At 41.9% G+C, this 24,848-nt stretch overlaps 2 protein-coding genes and 1 pseudogene across 3 annotated transcripts in view; all 3 read right to left on the reverse strand.

Annotated features, from left to right (window-relative positions):
* The window catches only part of tmem181 (transmembrane protein 181), a 43,779-nt gene extending 31,045 nt beyond the window's left edge, over positions 1-12,734 (reverse strand). The window contains exons 1-2 of one of the 2 annotated variants that reach the window (XM_003215769.4): positions 12,100-12,734; positions 2,237-2,340 (exon numbers count right to left, since the gene is read on the reverse strand). In XM_003215769.4, coding sequence (XP_003215817.3) covers positions 2,237-2,340; positions 12,100-12,245 — 250 coding nt within the window. In that variant the 5' untranslated portion in view covers positions 12,246-12,734. Of the gene's footprint in view, positions 1-2,236; positions 2,341-6,994; positions 7,143-12,099 lie in introns of those variants that run through there. The other variant, XM_008123423.3, reaches the window with a different exon arrangement.
* LOC134297898 (peptidyl-prolyl cis-trans isomerase FKBP3-like) lies at positions 2,380-6,987 on the reverse strand (annotated as a pseudogene).
* A 3,130-nt stretch (positions 12,735-15,864) lies between the features above and the next one.
* tulp4 (TUB like protein 4) overlaps positions 15,865-24,848 on the reverse strand; it is a 114,444-nt gene continuing 105,460 nt past the window's right edge. The window contains exon 15 of the mRNA XM_003215770.4: positions 15,865-21,881. Within this exon, the coding sequence (XP_003215818.1) occupies positions 21,765-21,881 (117 nt within the window). The 3' untranslated portion in view covers positions 15,865-21,764. The remainder of the gene's footprint in view (positions 21,882-24,848) is intronic.

A 24,848-nucleotide genomic window follows, 5' to 3' on the forward strand; every position in this document is an offset into this window, starting at 1 on the left:
AAAGCTGGAATTCACACAATCCAGCCCCTGTCATCAGGTGTATATCATTTGATGTCATCTGCCCATGAAGTGGATTACACTCCTTTTAGCAAATATAGTTTGCCACACCCATTTTAAGTAAATAAATGTAGCAAAAACATGGAAGGTATGTGCTTGATTCATATTATCCTCATTCTAATCAGACATTTGCACATTCATTATGGCCCTCATATGTCCTGTAAATTGCTGAATTTATATACATATCAGGCATGGGCAACCCTTTTGATCAAGATAAACTTAACAGTATTTCAGTGGAAAACCCCAGGGGTCATCCAGTCCAACTCCCTTCTGCCATGCATGAAAAGCATAATCAAAGCACCCCCTGAGCAGTGGGAGGGAAATAGGGTTTTGGAAGAAAGAAGGGTGAAGGGGAAACGATCTGGAAGGTGAGGAAAAAAGGCTTTTTGGGGCAAGCAAGGCAAGAAAAAAGGACTGAGAGTTGAGGGAGGCGAGGAAAAAAGGCTTTTGGTAGTGATGGAGGCAGGGGAAAGGCTTTTGGTGGCAACAGAGGCAGGTAGAGAAGCAAGAAACAAGAGGGAAAGCTTGGAGCGGGGAGAGGGGTGGAGGAAGGAAGTGTGGAGCCCCTCAATATGCTTTGTAGAGCCCAAAGGGCTCTAAAGAGAACATGTTGCGAATCTAGCGGGGTATTAATAATAATAATAAAGTGATGGCATAAATATGCCTGATGGCCAAGCGATAAAGTGCCACCAGCCAGAAGCCTATAATTATTTGGGCATTCTACAGCTGAATAACAACAAACATGAACATTTAAAAACTGTGGTCAGCAAAAAATACACTCAAAGGGTCAGAAAAATTCTCAAAAGCAAGTTCAATGGAGGCAATACCATCAAGGCCATAAACACATGAGCCATACTTTTCATAAGATATACTGCTGGCATCATAAACTGGATGCAGGTAGAATGGGACAACAGAAAAACAAGAAAACTCATGACAATTGATTACTCACTGCATCCTCGCAGTGATGTTGACTGGCTATATCTGTCTAGGTCTGGTGGCAGAAGACCTTTACAACTAAAACAAGCAGTCAAAAAAGAAAAACATGCACTGGCAGAATATGTAACGGAAACTGAAAAACCTGCTTTGATTGAAGTCAATAACTGGAAACTTCTCAAAACACAGCAGACAAAGAATCAGTACAAGAAAATTGCACTACAAACTAAAGCTGACAGCTGGCACAACAAAGTATTGCATGGACAGTTCCTTAACAAAATTGAAGGAAAAGTTGATAAGGAGAAGACCTGGATATGGCTCACTAATAGAACACTGAAGGAGGAGACAGAAGGCCTGATTCTTGCAGCCCAGGAACATGCAATCAGAACAAATGCAATTAAGGCTAAGATCAAAAAATCTGCTAATGACCCAAAATGCAGACTGTGCAAGAAAGCCGATGAAACCATCGATCATACCCTCGGCTGCTGTAAGAAAATTGCACAGACGGACTACAAACAGAGACACAACTATGTGGTCCAAATGATTAATTGGAATGTATGTCACAAGTACCATCTGCTAGTAGTAAAGAACTGGTGGGATCACAAACCTGCAAAGGTAGAGAAAAATGAACACCGATAAAGTTTTGGAACATAATACACCAGACCTCATGGTTGTGAAAAAAGAAAAAGTATGGATTGTTGATATCGCCATACCAGGTGACAGTCAAATTGATGAAAGCAACAAGAAAAATTCAACCATTATCAGGACTTCAAAATTGAACTGCAAAGGCTCTAGCGTAAACCAGTACAGGTGGTCCCACTGGTAATTGATGCACTAGGTGCCATGCCAAAAGATCTCAGCTGGCATTTGAAAACAATAAACACTTACAAAATTACGATCTGTCAACTGCAAAAGGCCACCTTACTGGGATCTGTGTGCATCATTCAAAAATACTTAAAACAGTCCTAAATGCTTGGAAAGTGTTCGACCTGTGATTCTGTGATACGAAATCCAGCATATATATCTTCTATGCTGTGTCATACTCTGTCTCTGCATCAATAATAGTAATAATAATGATAATAATTGCCATGTGTCTTCAGGCCATTTCCAACTCATGGCACTTCTAAGGCAAACCTGTTATGGGGGAACATACATAGACAGTTTTATGATGCTCACAGACTAGCCCCTTCAGGCAAAGAATTATAGCACCAAACTTTCTCTTTTGAAAAAAAGGTGAAAATCTTACCTACAATCCCAATTAAGATAGTCAAACCAAAACAGAGGAAGAAGACAACAACAACCAAGACAAAGTGGCGCTTCGACAGTGTATACAATCGCATTGGGGCCAGCCTGCAAGGGAAAAAAATGCAAGGAATTAGGTCAGAATATCTTCAACAGGAAAGCATCTGAAAAGACTTAATGTTGCTGTTGCTTTTAATGTATAGCACAACTCCTTGTATCACATGAGGATATGTTACTGGACTTTGTGGGGATATGCAAATGTGGAAAACAGCAAGCTCTATTAAAATGAAGAATTTCTGGTCTAAGAATACCACAGAGTTGCAATGGGAGGCTTAGACAATGTCTAGGGATGGCATATATTGTCAGATAAATTAAAGATATGGAAGTTGCCCTGTGCTACCAGAAAGACGAGGAAATGTTAATTTAATAAACCAATAAATTGAACATCTACCTGAGCACACTGCCTAAAGCTTAAGGCTTTACATTGAGCATACCTTATCTGGAATTCTGAAATACTCTGAAATCCAAATCTGCCTACATGGATGCCCGAGACAATTAAATCTTTGCTTTCTGATGGTTCAATGTAAACAGACTTTGTTTCATGCACAAAAGTATTACAGTACTTCAAAATATTTCATAAATTTACCTTTAGGCTATTTGTAGATAGCAAATTTGAAACATAGATGATTTTCATGTTTGAACTATAGTCCCATCTCCAATATCTCATTATGTATGTATATGAAGATACATGTATTCAAAATTCCCCCAAAAAATCTAAAGTCCAACTACTTCTGGTCCCAGGTATTATGATTAAGGGATATTTAACCTCTGTACACTTACTCAGGATAAGCCTCATTGAACTAATTGAAGCCTACTTCTTAGTAGGTGTGCACTGTAACTCCTAATAGCATAACCCTTCACAGCTCCTTACATCTGACACTTTGTTTCATATCAGCATGATTTCACCAGCTCTTTGAGCTTTTCGTGGCACTAGAAAAAAGGAGCAGGTTTGGGTTCTGCTATCTATGACATACTGTACATGAAAAAAAATTAAAAACCTGACTACAGCTGAACAGATGGTATGTATATGTGTAGCAGTGGAACAGTAGATTATCATAATGTCATGATCTTGACAAGCATATACAATCTTTTTCAGATTTACAGACAACAGATAATGGACCTGTGACACTGTGTACTGTTTACTCTGTCTCCAGAATAGAGAGATGAATTAACATGTTCCACATGGATAATCATGAATTGAAATAAAGACTGTGCTTATAGCAATGGGAAAACAGCAGACAGATAAGCTATGTAGATATTTGCAGTAGGCTGGGTCTCGAAAGTACACATTAACCCAACTGGAAATGGGATTAATACTCTATGTACTGAAAAAGTAATCAGTGTAGCTTTTACCACTGTGCCTGTTGGAAATGTAATAAAAATTAACATGTTATTTTGGAAAACTTTCTTGGTATTACATTTATTGCATTTTTAATCCTCCACTCCTTTTTATTATCAGATAAATGCTACTGGGAGATGTAGGAAAGCATAATGTCTTAGGTCACCTTAGTGATTTCAAAGTGGAACCAAGATTCAATCAGGCATAGAGCCATAGTTGAAACATTTAAATTTCTACGCTAAACTTTACATCAAGCTCTTGCAAAATTTAAAACACTATCAAATGCTAAAGCTTATTAAATTATTGAAGGACACATCCCTTCAAACGTGTTTAGCAGTCTACAGTCGTACAATCTCTAAGAAAGTATCACCTTTTGCTTTACTCTGATAGAGGTTTACAGGGAAGTGGCCTATTTACAAATACACTGCAGGGCAAGAAGGTGGAACCACTTCCCAGACCCTGAATGTTAAGACATTAGTCATAACTGTACATGAAAGATAGGGCACATAACAGGAAAGGAGATCAAGGTGTACACTGAAGCCTCCATCAGAAATATTAGCTTTGAAAATCCCAAGCAGGAGGCATAAGCAAAAGACATCATTTTTCTTTCAAAGTTTTTCTAACTAAGACCAAATTGTTCAACTTGTTCATATACATTTCATAAAATTATTTTTGAGAATTAGAACAGACACGCCCAAAAGAAGGGTATGGAGAGATCAAAATCACAGCAAGACATTTGCAAAAATAGTGAATAATAAACATTCAACCCTAATGGTCCTTCTAACTGTTATTTTGAAAGCATCAATATGTTTAAACAATCAAGTGGGAAAGGACAAGCAGCTGCACTTTTTTTGCCAAATTCTTACAAAGATTGCTGCTTGCAGTTTTCGCCATCAAGGAGATATAAAGGTCAACTTCCAAAGTTTCTTAGAGACAGAGGGTAAATCTAAACTCTAGAATAAATGCAGTTTGACACCACTTTACCTTCCATGGCCCAGTGCTATGGCATCATGAAAATTATAGTTTTGGTTGCTGTGAGTTTTCCGGACTGTATGGCCATGTTCCAGAAGCATTCTCTCCTGACATTTTGCCCACATCTATGGCAGGAATCCTCAAAGGTTGTGAGGTATATTGGAAATTAGTCAAGTGAGGTTTATATAACTGTGGAAGGTCCAGGGTGGGAGAAAGAACTCTCGTCTGCTGAAGGCAAGTGTGAATGTTGCAATTAATCACCTTGCTAACCATTGAAATGCCTTGCAGCTTCGAAGCCTGGCTGATTCCTGCCTGGGGGATCCTTTGTTGGGAGATATTAGCTGGCCCTGATTGTTTCATGTCTGGAATTCCCGTTTTCAGAGTGTTGTTCTTTATTTACTGTCCTGATTTTAAAGTTTTGTTTAATACTGTACAGAAACTGCAATTATGCCCCCCCCCAATTGCAATGTATAAGTAAGTGTACAAGGCCACATTTGTCTTCTTTTCTGGACTCAAGGGGTTCCTCACCATAAGCTGGGGCCCAGGAGAAGCACATGACTGGTCACTCGATGTTCACCAGCTTAACCTCAAATAAGAGCTTTGCGTTGGGTGGGATCTTGGCATCCGGCTGCCCCTTCTTCCCATAAACCCATTCCAGTTCGATTTCCAAGTGAGCCTTGTTTCCTTTGCTCATCGTCAGCAGGGCTTCGTCCCAGCCGCAGATGACTTTCCCAACACCGACTTTGAAACTCAGGGGCTTGGCAGCTTTCATTTTCTTTGAACTTGTCTGAATGTTGCTGTCAAAGACGGTTCCGTCCTCAAGCTTCCCGTGTATCAGCAGTGGACAACATCGCTCTTTTGGGGGAAGTTGACTTTATCCCCCTTCTTCAGGACAGACTTGGTGTATTTTGGAGGGCCCTTGTCGACATACTCCTCCTGCTTGGCCTCTCTGGCTTTGCCTTCGTCCAGCTTGACACTCTTCACCTGCTCCACCAGCTCCTCTGGGCTCTCGCTGCCCTTGAAACTCTTTGTGGCAGTCTTGGCCACGTTTTTAATCCGCCCAAGGAGTTTGTGTTCTGCAAGGAACCAGTGTGCGGCCTACTCCTGCAGGAAGCGGACCAGGTCCCTCTTGGGCAGCTCTTCGCTCCGCAGCTGCTCCGGACTCCAGGGCCGAGTGGGGGCCTCCATGGCCTCTCCGTCCCACAGGCACGCCTCCTTCTCCTCCTCGAGAGCATTGCTGCCCCGCTCTCCCATTTAATACTGGTAGTCAGATTTTGTTCATTTTCAGGGTTTCCCCCTTTCTGTTGAAATTGTCCACATACTTGTGGATTTCAATAGCTGCTCTGTGTAGTCTGACATGATGGTTGTTAGTGGTCCAGCAGTTCTGTGTTCTCAAATAATATGCTGTGTCCAGGTTGGTTAATCAAGGGCTCTGCCATGGCTGACTTCGATTGGATTAGTTTGCAGTGCCTTTCATGTTCCTTGATTCCTGTTTGGACAATGCTGTGTTTCGTGATCCCTATGAAACAACCAGGGCCAGCTAACACCCCTCCCCCCCAACAAAGGATTCCCTCAGGCAGGAATCAGCCAGGCTTTGAAGCCGCAAGGCTTTTCAATGCTAATCAAAGTGATTAATTGCAACCTTCACACTTCCAACACACGAGTTCTTTCTCCCACCCTGGACCTTCCAGATATATAAACCTTGCTTGATTAGCTTCCAACATACCTCACAACTTCTGAGGATGCCTGATACAGATGTGAGCGAAACATCAGGAGAGAATGCTTCTGGGGCATGGCCATAAAGCTTGGAAAATTCACAGCAACCTATTGATTCCGGTGAAGAAAGCCTTTGTCAACGAATTGTAGTCTTCTCTGCTAAAGAATGCTGTTGCCTCACCAAACTACAACTCCCAGGATCCCGCAGCATTGAGACTTGGCAATTAAAGCGGTGTAGAACCACTTTCATTCGACATTGTAGATGTACCCAGGTTCTCCAAATTAATTTCAGGTGTGGCAGTACAAGCTAAGGCAAAGTAAACCTTCTAGCCCAGCCATGGGCAAACCTGGGCCCTCCAGCTGCTGAGGGGGGAAAGGAAAGGGCCTGAGGCTGTCAGGAATGGTGTGAGTTGAAGTCCAAAACACCTGGAGGGCCCAATGCCTGCTCTATACTGTAGAATGAATGCAGTTTGACTCCACTAACTGTCATGGCTCAGTGCTATGGAATCCTGAGCTTTCTAGTTTAGTGAGGCGCCAAGCACTCTATGGCAGAGAACACTAAACTTGTCAAACGGCAACTCCCATGATTCCATGGTACAGAGTGGTGTCAAATCGCATTGGTCCCACCGTGTAGAACTCTCGCCCCGCTCCCCTCTCTCGTGCCCCCCAACTCACAGCTCCATTCTCCCACTGCACATGCGCAGTGCGGCGACGCCTTCTCCCCAGCAGTCGGCCTCGAACTAGGAAACAGCTCCCGCATCCCAACTACACTCCGTGGCAGCCTCGGCACTTCCGCAAACGTCACCCGGCGAGCAAGCCCCGCCCACCCCGAGGCCTCCTGGAGGAACTCTGCGCCTGCGCGCTGCGGACAACGCTTTCAGTCAGGGAGGTTTGGAACGCACGAAGAAGGTCCAGACTCCAGAGGCAGGCCTGTGTGTTCTGTTGCCTAGGTGACAGGAAAAGATGGCGTCTAGCTCCTGCAGGGAAGCCTGGGAAATGTCCTCTTCGAGGCTACTGTACTTTTTTGAGCCCGTTATCCGAAGGAGAGTATCACAAGGGCTGACACACCTCCCAACAAAGGATTCCCCCAGGCAGGAATCAGACAGACTATGAAGTTACAAGGCCATTCAATGCTAATCAAGTTGGCCAGTTGCAATATTCACACTTGCGTCAAACAGACAAGAGTTCTTTCTTCCACCCTGGACTTTCCACAGATATATAAACCCACTTGCCTAGTTTTCAACAGACCTCACAACCTCTGAGGATGTCTGCAGTAAATGTGGGAGAAACGTGAGGAGATAATGCTTCTGGAACATGGTCATGCTGCCCGGAAAATTCACAGCAACCCACTAAAACATTTATCACAGCTTGGACTGTTGCAATTCACTAAAGCACCTCACCATCGTAAATTATTCATAGAGGGGTTCTACTTCCAGCCAAAAAAAAGGGGTGGGGCAAGGCATTTTCTTTGGGATTACAACTTGCCAAGGCCCAGGCTACACTGCCATATAATGCAGTTCGAAACTGCATTACTGTATATGGTCAGCGTAGACTCATATAATCTAGTTCGATGGAGTTTTACAAGGCTAAAGACCTTGTCAAACTACAGCTTCCATTATTCCATAACACTGACCCATGGCAGGTATAGTGGTGTCAAACTGCATTAATTCTATAGTGTAGATGCATTCACAACTGCCTCTGGCTGCATTGAGATCCCTCCAGACCAGTAGAGCAACAATAGGAAGGAACATCTGAGACACAGGCCCCTTCAACACAGCTGAATAAAATTCCACATTTTCTGTTTTGAACTGGAATATATGGCAGTATGGACTCAGATAACCCAGTTCAAAGCAGATATTGTGGTATTTCTGCCTTGATATTCTGGTTTATATGGCTGTGTGAAAGGGCCCACAGTATAGGCCTATCATAACACCTCCCAACAAATGATTCCCCCAGGCCAGAATCAGCCAGGCTTTGAAGTTGCAAGGCCAATCAATGCTAATTAAGCTGGCCAATTGCAACAGTCACACTTGCCTCAAGCACGCAACCGTTCTTTTTCCACAAATATATAAACCCCACGTGCCTAGTCTCTAACAGACCTCACAACCTCTGAGGATGCCTGCCATAGATGTGGGTGAAACATCGAGAGAGAATGCTTCTGGAACGTGGCCATACAGCCCGGAAAACACACAGCAACCCAATAATAATAAAACTTTATTTATATCCTACCCTATCTCCCCAAGGGAGACTCAAGTCGGTTTACAACAGGTATCGTCAAACTTTCAATGCCGCTAAAATAGAATAGCGTCTAGATCCAGGGAAGTTATGCTCCCCCTCTATTCTGCCTTGGTCAGACCACACCTGGAATACTGTGTCCAATTTTGGGCACCGCAGTTGAAGGGAGATGTTGACAAGCTGGAAAGCGTCCAGAGGAGGGCGACTAAAATGATTAAGGGTCTGGAGAACAAGCCCTTAAAGAGCTGGGCATGTTTAGCCTGCAGAAGAGAAGGCTGAGAGGAGACATGATAGCCATGTACAAATACGTGAGGGGAAGTCATAGGGAGGAGGGAGCAAGCTTGTTTTCTGCTGCCCTGCAGACTAGGACACGGAACAATGGCTTCAAACTACAGGAAAGGAGATTCCACCTGAACATCAGGAAGAACTTCCTCACTGTGAGAGCTGTTCGACAGTGGAACTCTCTCCCCGGGGCCGTGGTGGAGGCTCCTTCCTTGGAGGCTTTTAAGCAGAGGCTGGATGGCCATCTGTCGGGGGTGCTTTGAATGCGATTTCCTGCTTCTTAGCAGGGGGTTGGACTAGATGGCCCATGTGGTCTCTTCCAACTCTACTATTCTATGATTCTATGATTCTATGATTCTAAAAGCTGAACAAAGACAAAATAACCAACCCCCCAATCCCAAAAACAAATCTACATCAAAATTAATAACACATTATACCTCAATATTACTACCGTGTTTCCCCGAAAATAAGACAGTGTCTTATATTAATTTTTGCTCCCAAAGATGCTCTAGGTCTTATTTTCAGGTGATGTCTTATTTTTTCATGAAGAAGAATTCACATTTATTGTTGAACAAAAAAAAAGAACATTTATTATATACTGTACAGTAGTTGTCATCATAAACCAGCATAACCAGACAAACTGTGAATCCTATCAAAAATTTCTTGTTACTACCAATATTTCCATTTACAACACTTTATGGTATGTACATTTACTGATCATGCACGCTTCCAAACAAAAACTTTGCTAGGTCTTACTTTCGGGGGAGGCCTTATATTTAACAATTCAGCAAAACCTCTACTAGGTCTTATTTTCTGGGGATGTCTTATTTTAGGGGAAACAGGGTAGCAATATTGTATGTAATATATAATATACAATTATCATGTTATTATTTTTATTATTATATTGTACTATATGATTATACTACAATATATATAATATCATTGCAAAACCATCTCTTTCTCTTCTTTTGGCCAATAAAGAAATCACTCTTTTGTGGATTTTGTTTTATAGTAAACGGCATTAGCCTGTAAAATATTACTGGATTCTTCGTTGCTTTTGCTGCAACAGACTAACACAGTCATCCTCTGGGATTTTAATTGTGAAAATACCTCCACTTTCTGTGGCTTCATCTACGTTGTCATTTCATGCAGTTTGGAACTGTATTATATGGTCAGTGCAGACTCATAATGGAGTTCAATGCTTTTAAACTTCATTATATGAGTCTACACTGACAGCGTAGGTGGGTACTTTGAGAGAAATACATTTTCCCATATAATCCCAATTTGACTTTAGGTCCCTGGAAAATATAAGATACATTTCCTTCCAGTTCAGTTTACTTGTCATTTAACATCTCTACTGTGATTTTTTAAAAGTTGTATTGTGTGTTTTAAAAGCGTGCTGCCTTGGAATCCCTGCTGGGAGAAACGTGGAACATTAGTAAAATAAAATAAATTTTATTGATGACATTTCTAAATTTCAGGTTGACAAACTGAATTCTGAGGAGTTGGACTATCCTTTCTTCTATCACTGGTGCAAAATCCTATGGAATGATGAGTTGTAGTTTTACAAGGTCCTCTGCCAAAGGGTGATTGGTACCCCACCAAACTACAAACCCCAGGATCCCATCGCATTATGTAATGGCAGTTAAAGTGGTGTCAAACTGCATTAATATTACATTGCGAAGCTAATCTAAAACTCATTGAGTTCAAGCTCACCTCTAAGTTGAAAACAGAATTGCATTCCTGTGCTTATTTACCAGGCCCAAATGAATGCAATGGAATATACTTATGAGCAGACACACATTGGCAATTCTTAATTCCCAATTAAGCAATTCTTTCTCTGAAGATTGTGATGAAGGCTGCAATGTTAGCTATACTTGACTGAGGAACCAACCCTATTAAGTACAGTGAGGAGTCTCAATAAGCCAACAAGGGATAATATGGCTTTTGTGTAAAACAGGATTAGGTAAAGTGCAGTATTCCAGGTGTGGTCTGAGTATTCCAGGTGTGGAATACCTGGGTTCTAGTTTTGCTAAATTGTAAAAAGAATAAATTCCAAAGTGCCATTCATCTCAATAAAGAAATATCTGAACAACCTGAATATAGTCATAGATTGACAGTGGAAGAAACTCAGAGCTATTTCTCCATCTTTTAATGAAATCCTTTTTGGTAATCTTCAGTCAAAAGCCTGCTGCCCAAGAACTACACTGGAGTTTTGGGAGAAGGTTGCCTTCCATCACCAACAGCCATATTGAAATGAAAACCCTTTTTCTCATGATATTATTAAAACAAAAACCAGCAATGCATTCAAAATGAGACTCATCACTGAATTTCCTTTTCCCTTTCCCTCGGTGCATCAAGGAGGGGATATGAAGAGAAATGAATGAGTAATTGGAAAGAATGATTAAGCCTCACTCTACCAATGGCTCCTCAACTGTTTACACCTAAGAAGATCCATTGGTGGCTATGATATTGCTCCTCAGTTGGTTGTTGCCGTAAAGGTAAAGGTTTCCCCTGACGTTAAGTCCAGTCATGTCTGACTCTGGGGGTTGGTGCTCATCTCCATTTCTAAGCCAGTGGAACTCTCTCTCTCCCCCGGACTGTGGTGGAGGCTCCTTTGGAGGCTTTTAAGCAGAGGCTGGATGGCCATCTGTCAGGGGTGCTTTGAACGCGATTTCCTGCTACTTGGCAGGGGGTTGGACTGGATGGCCCATGAGGTCTCTTCCAACTCTACTATTCTATGATTCTATGATTCTAAGCCGAAGAGCTGGCGTTGTCCGTAGACACCTCCAAGGTCATGTGGCTGGCATGACTGCATGGAGCGCCGTTACCTTCCCACCGGAGCGGTACCTATTGATCTACTCACATTGGCATGTTTTTGAACTGCTAGGTTGGTTGTTGCCACTGGGTAAATAATACATTTTGTGTTGTTGGTTTCGCATTCTATCAGGTGTCAGGAACCAAGAATTCAGAGTCCACACAAGATTAGAAATAAGTGAGGAGGCTGATGCAAATTCTATGATCGCAATAATCGTTGTTGTGGTCATACTGGCTGAAAAACTCACAGAAACCCAATGATGATGACAGTTTGCTCCCTGCAACAGGCAAGGCCCCTCTCTCCCTCCCTCTCTCCCCCTTCCCTTTTCCTTTCCTATCATCCCCATCCACCTCAGCCTCCCTCTCTTCTACTCTCTCCGTGGAGCCAAAGGAGGAACCCAGAGCGAGCAAAGGCCCCTGTCGCCCCCCTGCTATGCTTCTCCTACCTGTAGTAGCGCTCCTCCTTGTAGGGGGTGAGGTCCTCCTTGATCTCCTTGTAGGTCTCCCGGAGCCGCTTGCAGATGTGCTTGAGCTCGCCGCAGAGCGGGTTCTCGAAGGCGGGGTAGTCCGCCTCCATGCCGCAGCCCGACATGGGCCTCGCCGCCTGGGAAGGCCTTCCTCACTTAGGACGAGGAGGAGGAGGAGGAGGAGGAGGAAGAGGCCTGGCGCCCACGCCGCCCACGCCCCGCCATGGCCCAGGACGGGGCAGAAAGGGAGATGGATGGATGGAAGGAAGGAAGGAAGGAAAAGAGGGAGACCAAGAAGGAAGGAAGGATGGAAGGAAGGAAGGAAAAGAGGGAGATCAAGAAGGAAGGAAGGAAGGAAAAGAGGGAGATCAAGAAGGAAGGAATGAAGGAAGGGAGAGAGACACAAGGAGGGAAGAAAGGCAGGGCCCCAACAGTAACTGCCCAGGGAAGCTTTCCAGGCGCGGATGCGACGGGTTTGCTTGGCAATGAAGAAAGAGCCTTCCCCGTGGATGCAAGGCTCCTCCTGCTCCTCCTCCTCCGGCTCCTCTGTTTCCGGCGGGAGTGAAAGGAGATCAGCACCAAGGACAGCGCCGCGCTCTCTCCCCGCGCAAAATGCCCTTGGCTCCGCCTCCGCGCCGGATGGGATCACTGGGGACCTTCCAGGGTTTCCCCTTCGCCAAGGAGCAGGGTCTTGCCCAGGCATGGGCAAGCTTCGGCCCTCCAGGCGTTTTGGACTTCAACTCCCACAATTCCTAACCGCCGGCAGGCCTGCTGGCCTGTTATTCCCTCTACCCATGTCCCCATCCTGCAAGCAGCCCTCCTTTATTTATTTACTAGCTTGGGTACTCTGCAGTGCCTGGGTTATTTGAAAAAGGCATAGTTTGTTTTGAGTGTTAAGTAATATCATTTAGTTAATTTAGGGCCCACAGTGGTCTCTGGAAGTGAGTGAAGGTACTGCAAGTCCCATCATCCATGGCAAGTTTGGTCCAGATCTGTCGCTGGTTGTGTTCACAGTGCTCTCTGGATGTAGGTGAACGACAACTCCTATAAATCAAGGTCAATTTTCCCCAAACCTGGTCATGGGGGTTCTATGTGCCAAATGTGGTTGAGGTCAATTGTCAGTTGGTGTCACAGTGTTCAACTTGATGCAGGGCGAACTGCAACTGCCATCCTGTTGAGTCAGTCCCCCAACCCCCTCCAGTTTGTTCAGCTGCTGATCAATTCCGTGCCATAGGAATGGGTAGGAAAGGGTTAAGGGAGAGGCATTTGTGGGGTCATGCAAATTCCACACCAATGGAGAGAGAAAGGAACCCTGGGATGCCTCCCTGTGATGGAGAAAACACATCAAATCTAAAACAGAATTGTCCCCAAATGAAAGCATTCCTTGGGTGGTAGGCCATAGTGTTTGGGAAGGACATCAGCAGCATTGGGCTACATGTTCATGGCGCTCGCTATAACCTGCAATGTCCTTTGTGGGAGGGCCATGGGTGTCTGCTGAATGGTGGAAGTTATAGCTCTTTGTGGAGGTGGGAGTCTGTCTGTGTAAGTGGACACCTCCACCACAACTTACACAGAGGAAGTGGATGTGAAACAACTATGTGAACAGATTTAGCAAAACAATTTCAGATAGCGTTAGTCTCATATCTGGGTCTCTCTCCCTCTTAAATCTACATAGCTTTATAGATTAAGACCAACATCTTAAACTGGACTCAAGTCAGTGCTGTTCTCAAAACACCAGTTATATCGTCTCTAGAATGCACACCTGATCATATATTTGGTTGCCCTATTTTACATTAGCAGTGGATTATGAGTAGATTTCAAGGGCTGACCCATATCATTTGTGTTACAGTGGTCTGATCAGGAGGTCGTTAAGGTATGAAGCACTGTATCTAGACTTGCTGTCTTATGGAAAGGCCATAGCTCAGTGGTTCACAACCTGTTGGTCCCCAGGTGTTTTGGCCTACAATTCCCAGAAATCCCAGCCAATTTACCAGCTGTTAGGATTTCTGGGAATTGAAGGCTAAAACATCTGGAGACTCACAGAATGAGAACCATTGCTATAGCTGGTATGCCAACCCCAAGATGGGCAAGGACACTCCTGGCTGACAATAGCCACTTCCAGAAGGAGTGCTGCTGGGTTCAAAAATGTTAAGCTGGGTGGTAGTTTTAATGAAAACTTACACTTTATTTTAAAACATTCCATACCAGGATAAAACATAAAGTAGATTTATAGTAGAGGCATTGTAGTTATTTTAGGATTATGTTTACATTCTAATAATAGGTGGCTTGACATTTAAAGTTCTTTTTCCAAAAGATAACTCTATCTACAACTAACCCATCTTTACAATAGAGTCCTAGAATTGTTTTGTCTAACTCTCGCCATCATGAATTAGAACAGGGCTTCTTGAACTGTGGATCCTGGCCTCTTTAACTCAGCTTTGGGGGCATGAAAAGTGCCTTTCCTCTAAGGCAGTTTAAAAAAGCTGAACCAAAGCTCTCTGAAACTTGGAGCTTCTCTCCTTCTTCCTTTCTCCAAAAAACTTCATTCCAGGTTTTTAAACTGCCTTGTCTAGGTAGGAGGGAGGAGAGAAGAGTGGAGTTTCAGGGACCTTCATTTTATAGTTTTTAGACTGCCTTGTCTTTGGAGAAAGAAGGGAGAATCCGCCACAAATAGCTTTGCAGTTTTTTTAAAAAAAAGAAACGTTTCGGAAGTAAAGCATTTTATTTAAAAAACAACAGAAACCAGAGGATCAAAGGCAGATTTTCCCCTTCACGTAATGGTCTCACCCCCACTTTTTTTATTAAAAGGGTGACTATTATGGGATGAAATATAATATTTTAAAAAGTCTTTCTACCAAGTGTTAGGCACAATGAAACTGTGTATATTTGATCAAGGAAAGTATCTTGAGCATAGCTTTACGGTGGGGTTCAATCTCAAGAATTAATCGGAATCCAATGTTGGTAGTGGTGGCTACTTGTTGGTAGCCCTTGGTTACTCAATGAATTATCTGTTATCTAATAGGCTCTCTGTCAATGTCGTTCATGTTCTTTGGCCAGCCATGTGGAAAATGGCTTCTTGATACAAGAGCAGCCTAATGATATTGATGACATCTTTTTCTAAATCTTTTCTGATATTTTTGGAGTCTTGTAGCACTAGTCTTATATAGCCATGTATCTATACATGGAGTGGCAGCATATAAGTTTGAATAATAAATAAATAAATAAATAAATAAACATCTTTGATTTACTGTCTAGAGCTTCTATAAATCCATTTTCCATGTACTTCCAGTGGAAAGGCATAGCAACCAAAGCAGGGCTTTTTTTGGGATTTCAATAACAGGTTTGTCTAAATCTCAGCTGGTTCCACATTAAAAAAAGAAACTGGATATCCAAATACACTGCACCAAGTACATGAGTTGTTGTGCAATGAAAGTGTAAAAATCTTAGATCTCAGCCATTGTTTATATTCATGAGGATTTTGTGAATGAACAGGAAACACAAATCCAATTCATAGACTTTCATTAAATAGCTATACAAAACTTGAGTGTTATCCAAATGACTGTAATGGAATATTATAAACACAAGTGTCTGGGTCAAAACTCCTGCTGTATCAATTTCAGAAGGTGCAATCAGTGGAGAGAGGAATGAACAATGGAAACCTGGACAAGAGTAACACTAGCTGTTGTGAACATTAAAGCTTAAAAATCCCAACATGCTTAATAATAGGCAAAATACCAGAATCACTTATAGTTTGCAAAAAATTTAATAAGCAACACCTGGACAAGTCTTACAATTCCAATTCATCAAGGAAAATAGGGCAACTGATCGAATCTCAATCATGTAGACAGTCAAAAGTTTGGAAAAGAACACATTATTGAAGGGAAACCATTTAATGCTTTCTAGGAACCTTCTGCACAATCTATTACATAGGGCACATAACAGGAGAGGAAGGTCATGGGAAGGGTCATAATTACAAAGAAAGCCCAGGTTTCAATGGTGTATTTAAAAATAATAATCCATAGTGTTTAAAAGGCCATTTAAAAATATTGTCGGTATGAACCAGTCACTGGAGAAGTGTACCATTTTCTCTGCAGAACCAGGAACATCATGCAGGTTTGGCATGGTTAGGAAATCCATGCATCTGAGCATAAAGATTCTTGAACTTAAAAGAAAATCCCAACTCAAAATAGAACTAAAAACAACCTTAAAATAACAATACAAATTCCCAAAAGTAATAAATCAATAAACAATAACCAAAGTTTACAGTACGCAAATGATGCATTTATAAACAAATGCATTTTTGAAGGAAAAAATGACCCTTTTCCAATAAAGATTACAATGCCTTTTTCAATCAAACATATCCCCATGCAATTCCACAACAATACAAAAATTGTATCTACAACAAACAGCAAGATCCTTAAAAACCTCCTGCAAATAATGTACAGGAAAGGGTACAACATAAACAAAGAAGAAAAAACAAAATAAGTGGCCAAATTGGGACAAAAAGAAAAAGGAGAGGAAAATGTAGACTTAAAAAGGAACTTTAAATGACAGTAATGGTGGAAATTATAGCATGAGCTCATTGAGCACTATTTTAACAAAACACTTGAAATACAAGCATCTTCTGATTTTTTTAAAAAAAATTCCAGTTTTTTCTTCATTTTAATACATTACTTGAGAGCATCCTTCAGACAGCCATTTATGAGACAGAGCAAACATTTAATAAGACAAAATCTTCCCAACTTTCCCAAAAAAAACCTTTAAGCAGGAGATAGTGCTTTGCATGTCATATTGGGTTACAAACACATTATCCTTACTGAAAAGGTAATAATCAGATCCCACCTCTCTATACCCCAATAGTTTGAAATTGTGGGTAAACCTAAATTTGGTTTTACATAATGTGTAGAAGGATCTTGAGAAAGCAGGGGAATCAATGAAATATATCCTACCTGCACAAGATGCTACACGTTCCCTTCCCTATAGAAACGTACAGCTTATTCATGTATAATTCAAGTTTGGGAAGGTTTCCATTTTGATCACAACTCTAGAATCTCCCAGCCAGCAGAAAGAATCCAAAATCACAGGGGTTTTCTGAAGCTCTATTTAGATCACACCTGTATCTCAGGACAGCTGAGGTAAGGTCCTCAAAAGACTTAATTCTGCTAAGCTTCAGCCCAGTTGCTGTGTCATGTGCCTTCATGCTACAGCCTTTGGCCCAGATAAATGACCAACTGATCTAGACAACCACTGAAGCAGTCAACTAGCTAAGATCATTCCACTGGAGCACAGAAAGCTTCCTAATAGGAGGTGTATGGATAAGTTTCTAGAAAGAACTGGATTCCTGAATCCAAGGAAATGTGCTTCAGACTGGGAAGCAATCTTTCTCTCACAGATTACTGAGCTGCAGTCCAAGACTGAAACGTTTAATATCAACAATGAGTATGGCCTTACTGTCTTTCTGTTTTATCTTTTTACTAAGTTGAGTTGGTTCTGCCTTACATTTCACAAACACATCAAAAACAAACCACAGTACTACAATGCTTTATTTTCTCTACATCTTCCAAGACTTCCCTTTAAATGAAATGCTTAGCACTGGGTCCAGCTCATCTGTTCCTGGGGCTTTACCTAAATATTAGTATCGAGTTTATGAAAACAAGAGTATTCAGCAATTAACAGTATACTGGGCGACGTCTCAAGGTATGTATGTTAACCAAAGCAGAGAGAGGACCACAATGTTCATTACGATCTTGTAACAGGGGATGGAGCAAATCTCCTTTTCCTAGTCAGTGGTCTGTGTAAACCCATCAAATGATTCAAAATTCTCTTGTAGAACTGGAATCTGTAGTTAAAACATTTTTGTTAGTTGTAGAATTTGGCACTTTAAAAATTAATCATTTGTCTACAGAACAAGACTTGATCTGGATGTTTTCATATTTTGGCATTAGATTGATTGATTGCTAATACAGTCCAAGACACTACTTTTGTGCATGGACAGCATGTCTTCCAATGATCCTCTTCTGCATCAGTATGTCCTAATGGGCAAACCTGAATATGGTGGCAGTCTGCTGGGCCCGGGTTCTAACCTTTTCCCACCTGCAAGTCTCAGGAGTGATACTAGGTCAGGGGCATTGTGGAAAATGAGTGCTTATATCCAGATGCTTTTTACTGCCTGGAGTACCAGGTCATCATTTTAGTTTGCCAAGTCACTGGTACTTACCCAAGGATGCCAAGTAGTAACACACTCACAGTTCTCCCTACATTTTATTTTGCCCCATTTTGGAAAAAAAACTTTGTTTTTAAAATGAATGGTGCCTAGTGTTGCTAAACACCACAACCTCACATCCACTTCACATTTACAGATGTTTAAAATTTAAAACTCCATTTGATATCTTGTCTTTCCTTTTACTATCTGTTACTATAATTTTTTCTTCCATCATTTTTTATTCCTGTTGTTAAGGCAACTAGTTGGGATCCTCAGTTTCTTTCTTATGTGTCAAACAATGCTTCCTACTTTGTTTATCCAGGTGTTTTTGGACTTCACTTCCAGAAACTCTTGGCTGCCTGGCCAATGGTGAGTAATTCTGATTGCTGTGGCCCACAAGTTGGTAAACACTTGTGTCAAACCTTTTTAGGCTTTCCAGTTGTGAGAGTCGGGGATGGGACTGCGGGAGATGACCACACAGATATCAAAAAAGAAGGGCACAGTGCTACAGGAAAATGATGTGCTTTTAACATGTCAGCTTAATACATGCTAGTCAACACAGTTTCCATACTCCCCCAGTGGAAAGCCTGTATAGGGACAGTGGGAAACAATTCCAGGAAGATATGTGGAGCGAGAAATTTTCTTTTGCACATATCTGTTTGGGTGCTGAAATGAACTACAAAATATCCCCCCAAATATTTAGGGGAGAACAGGTAGAAAATCAAGGCTCTCTCTTCATTAAGTCTATATTATGTTATAATTATCACAGATTTTTTTTTCCTGGATCAAAGTTTGGAATATGAAATTTGAATTATGTGAGTTCATTCAGTCTATACATGCTCTTGTTTGCCAACAGATTTTCTGCTGGGAGACAACAGAGCAAAAGAATAACCTGCTAACAATCACCAGCCTAATTTCACTCCTAGTAATAGCTTTAAAGTTTTGTTTGATATCTTTTAAAAATACAAAATATGGTGAATATCCTCTCCTGGAGAGAAAAAAGAGCTGAATAACAACACAACCTTCACAGCAACTTCACAGTGTGTAAATGTTATCTCTGGCCAATATATTTGCTATGTGGTGTGAAAAATCACACATTGAATTTATTTCAGTTTGCACACACTCATTGATAGAGCGAGTTCAAAATCAGGAAAATACAGGAGCATAATGGGTTTATCAAACAGATTTGTTCTCTCTTTAAACCATCTCTTCTGAAATACCTGTCATGGCCTCTGACACATAATGGAGAGTTCATCAGGTAGAAACAGTCTCTCTGACTACATAAAGTTGATTAAAGAAACCATTATGTTCTCCATCAGTTTGGGCTTTCAATCTGTTTTCTGGAGCATTGCCCACTTCAATTTATAACCAGAGAAGACATGCTCTGACTACAGAATAGCAAGCGCTCACCAACTCTTTCTTTGCTCAATTAGTAGGATGCCAGAATCAATCGGACTTGAATCAGAAACTTTTTGATTTGTTTTCTAGCACCCCTGATTGTGAACAAGAATGTTTGGAGAATAAGAAATACTGGAACATGGCGCCACTTCCAGCAATCTACTGAGATCCTTTTTGACGAATCCTGGCTATATATCCTCGTGGGCTCTTAACTGAACAAATGCTGGCTTTGGCCTTGCCGAACTGGTCTCTACTCCAAACAATATTTGCACCCTGCCTTTTATCAGCCGTCTTCCCTTCTCCAGCCATTAAGACCAGATTCATCTTCCTCTGGTGAAACTCAGATTATTCGAACTATCCTTATCACAGTCTGCTTTTATGCATTCATTCAGAAACCAAGCAAATTCTTGCCAGTGCTGCCCTATATGATCCTATTAGATCTTAGCCCATCCTGAAAGCAAGATATAACTATACAAATTAAGTCCAATTCTTGACAAAGACAAGAAATGCTTCAGCGTATAAACCCTTTCACATTACATAGTCACAGCACTTCTACTTTGATTGCTATTTTTTTCGTGTCAGGAGCGACTTGAGAAACTGCAAGTTTCTGGTGGGAGAGAATTGGCCATCTGCAAGGACGTTGCTCAGGGGATGCCTAGATGTTTTGATGTTTTTACCATCCTTGTGGGAGGCTTCTCTCATGTCTGCGCATGGGACTGGGGCTGATAGAGGGAGTTCATCCACGCTCTCTCCTGGTAGGATTTGAACTGGTAACCTTCAGGTCAGCAACCCAACCTTCATGTCATCAGTCCTGCCGGCACAAAGGTTTACCCCACTGTGCCATCGAGGGCTCCTTTGACTGCTATGACTGTACACTTTAAAATCCCGGAGTTTGCAGTTTGGTAAGACACAAGGGCTCTCTGGTGGGGAATCTAGATGCCCCTCTCTAAAAGAAGAAATCCTAGAATTCCATAGGATGGAACCACTGCAGTTAAAGTGGAATCATAACACTATAGCTGTATACTGTGAAGAGATCTTGTATCCATATCATTAACATTATAATGTTGCAAAACTGACCATAGATCTTTAATTGTTCACAGGGTACACTGTTATTCAGATGTAAACATTATGAAGTGAAGATCAGCTGCTGTGGCTGCTGCTTAGTTGTTACAACTATGCAAAGCTCTGGAAAGCTATTGTTTGGACCACAATGCCCAGAATCCCCAAAATAACTTTTCTTAGCTCTGGTCACAATTTTTTATCCTACATATCTGAATAAAAAGCAGTGTAAGTATTTTAAACCAACATTGTTTGCTTAATCACATTTCCTCAATTTGTTAATGGCTGGTACAGACTCATAACCCAAGACACAGAACAAAGGAAAGGAAAGGAAAAAGGAAGGAAGAAAGATGTCTTCCTTTTTTCAAACCACCCCAAAGGTTTCTCTCTCTCCTTTGAATGATATTTTAAAAACAAAGTATGAAATTCCAAAAAACCTCCATGGTGCATACTGTGCTCTATTTCCAAAGAATAACCATATGTTTTCAAGTATGGGTTTTTTGCTATTTACTTATTGATGTACAAAGTGGTCTGGGGGATTATGTTCCCTGCTTTTTTAAAAAAACAGTATGATATAAGGCAATCTATAAAAGAATGCACAAATGCAAAAAAAGAAGGGCAGTCTTTTAAAGTCCCTCTATTGGTTTACATTAGCTACTTTTTGCGGCAAACACAGAAGAACCATCACAACAAGCCAAAAGCTACATTTCCCAACAGAACACAGAATAGCTCTCATTCTTTGCTCATCCTGAAAAACCAGCACACTGTTGAGTCAAAGAAAATAAATCCCAAACCAAAGGAGCCCCACCCGATCCCCATTAATGTTCGAAGCTATTGCCCTTCTTGGGGCATTTGGAGACTTTTTTCCAGTTGCACTTCCTTCTTCACTCCTAGACTCCTTTGTACATCGCTGCCAGACCATCTGGGCTGGCCCTTACGAGAAAGATTTATTAAGTGTTTCCCTCTCTTTCTCCTCTTTCTTTTTTCATTTTAGGCGTTGAGTCACATTTGCCAGAGCTACTGCAAAGGCCTGCACCGCTGAAAATGGATACTGGAAGTCCAAAATATAAGCGTTGCCGTCAATCCTCCCAAACTGCATGACCTGAAGGACAAAATAGTGGGAGGAGAAAAAGAAAAGAAGCAGATAAAAATACCAATGAAACAAATCTTAAAGAGAACGTGGGTCATTAAGGGATGAGAAGCTTACAGCCTCTTGCATCATACTGAGAATTAACACTTCAGTTTTGTATGTGGTTGCAATCAAGTCAGTGATGCCATCAGAAAGAAAGGATGTTTCCCACTGCAAAATGGAGGCGGGCTGCGGCAAAGTGGCTTAAGTTATGTAATCTAAGAAACTACGCCAGCACAACATGAGTAGCAGATTCAAGTCTTGCATGTTCTGTCCATTATTGATTGTTTGGGATCACCTGTGCACAACATAATTGCAATCTTAAAATGATTTATGAGTGTCATAAACTAGTAAAGGTAAAGGTTTCCCCTGACGTTAAGTCCAGTCATGTCTGACTCTGGGGGTTGGTGCTCATCTCCATTTCTAAGCCGAAGAGCCAGCGTTGTCTGTAGAGTCCTCCAAGGTCATGTGGCCGGCATGACTGCATGGAGTGCTGTTACCTTCCCGCTGGAGTGGTACCTATTGATCTACTCACACATTGGCATGTTTTCGAACTGCTAGGTTGGCAGAAGCTGGAGCAACAGCGGGCACTCACTCCGCTCCCGGGATTTGAACCTGCGACCTTTCGGTCTGCAAGTTCATCAGCTCAGTGCTTTAACACACTTCGCCACCGGGGAACTGGCAGTAATTTCTCTTCTCCGAATCCTTGGCAGACAGGGACACTCAAAAATCTCACAAAACAACAGAAAATGTATTTTTCGTGTTCTAGGAAGTCTCTAAATGTTTTGGAATGCCTGAAAGATCACTATTTTCTATTTCAGGTGACTATTCTGGAATAAGTGTGGAATCCTGGTTCTGTTCACTCAACCTGAAAACATTACTTATTTTAGATAGCTTTCTTGATTTTTTAAACTTCTATTTCACTTTTTCTCTAGAAAACCGAAGCTGTTGATCGTAACAGCTGTCTACATGTGTCTCCCAATGGTATCTCTAAAGCTGGGAGAACTAGAGCTGGGAACTAGAGCTGGGAAAAGTTACTTTTTGGACAACAACATCCTTAATTCCATGGCAATGGAAGCTATAGTGCAAAAAGCAACTTGTTATGGTTGAGCCTTCGGGCTCCGGTAATAGAAGAAGGGGTCATAAGACTCCTCGAGAGTCAGACTCTTTCGAGGAGCGTGAAAGGAAACGGCTCCGGGATTTGTTTACAGACCCGACAGATCAGGACTCATTTGAGGGTTTTTCTCAGGGTTTGGAGGAAGAGATGGCCAGCTCGGAGGAGGACGACATGGAATGGACTCGTGTGAGGGAGGATTTGGGTGTTGGGGAAACAGGCAATGAAAGCATGGGAGGTGATTGGCGGGTTGCAGGATCAGACCCATGGACTGGCTGGAGGGATGGAGCGGGATCCACAGCTGGGGATGCTGTGGGGCGTAGTCAAAGGTGCTTAAGCTCTGATGAGGATGATGATGTTGGGGCGCCTGGAATTGGGATGGCAGCTGACAACGATGATGAGCTTGAACTGGGATAAAATGGGGTTTGGGACCAATGTCTAATTGCGTTGGGCAAGGTAATCTGGACGGACGCTTGGGCTTTTGTTGGGGAACTTCCTGAAGACGGGTGTGATTCGTTACTGGATACGTAAGTTTACCAAGGACACTGGGCATCGACGGAGGGAGGAACTGTGCGGGGTTTTTCTCTGTGCAACTTGTGTTTAATCTCGATAGCTTGGACCTCCGTTGTCTTTTTGACGGGCAATACCTACTCGCACTGGATTGACGCTGGACTGACTGACTTTGATTCCGGATTATCCCTTCTGCTGCCTATCGGTGAGACCTTTGGATTTCTTGACGACTACGCTTGGCTATAGACTTCTGGACCGGATTGGGACCCTGCTGACTGCCGTTACCCTGACTGCTGTGCCTGGACCTGGATATCGTTGGCCGCTGAACCTTAAACTGAATCCTGACTACGACCACGCTTTTCGCTCGCTGCAGGAAGGAATAAACAAGCCTGGTTTATTCTCCTGCTGTTTCTGAGTAGCAGAGAGGAATCTGCCACCAGTCTGTTGTTTACATTCTGACTCCTGTTGATCCTCTTTTGTTTGCATTGTTTGCCAGGCTGAAGTAAGCACTTTTGATTTAATCCGGATTATACTTCTGTTTAACCCGGTTTATCCCTTTGACCCGTTTAAGCTCAAACTGAGCTGTTTTTTGTTACTTATTACACTGAAGTCAAGTGTTTGCCCTGTTCTTTGTTTCCTACGGGCGTTTTTAGTTCTGTAACCTCAATAAACTGAGTTTTGTTTTACTTGCTGGCGTTCTGTCTCTGACACAACTTTTCTCAGCTCTTAACTGTTTGACTGTTCTGAAAGAGTGAACACTGGAGATTTGATGTGATTAAGTAAGATAACTTTTTAAAATAAATTTCAAAAGATATTTTTCACACACATTTTAGATTCCTGTTTTTGCATCTGGATAAAACTGAAGCATACACTTTTCACCCACCCACTCAGATCCCCATTCAACTCCTCCTGCCAAGCAGTGTCAAGAAGTTTTTGTGGGCAGGACTAAATTTAACAATTGAAAACTAGTACAAAGCTAGTTTCAAAAAATGCTATCTGCTTTAGTTCACACTTTTTAGCTATAGATATGGAAGTATTTATTTTGAAAGGTGAAAATCAAATAGTCAAGGTTTCAAGTTCATATAATCTTGCATCATTTTCTCCTTGACACACTTTACTATTTTCTGCTTTACACATTAGGCATAGTTTAGATTTGACTTGTTAATTCGGCTGAGGTATTATTCTTGTGATGATCAAATGCGATATCAGGATCCAAAGGCTCTTCTGCCCTTTGCACAGTTTCATGGATCAAAGTAGCTACACACCTGGGATAAAATACATTTTCCATGATCCACTCAAGCTGCTCTCAGGAAGCC

Source organism: Anolis carolinensis, chromosome 1 (genome assembly GCF_035594765.1).
Source record: "Anolis carolinensis isolate JA03-04 chromosome 1, rAnoCar3.1.pri, whole genome shotgun sequence".
Taxonomy (NCBI): domain Eukaryota; kingdom Metazoa; phylum Chordata; class Lepidosauria; order Squamata; family Dactyloidae; genus Anolis; species Anolis carolinensis.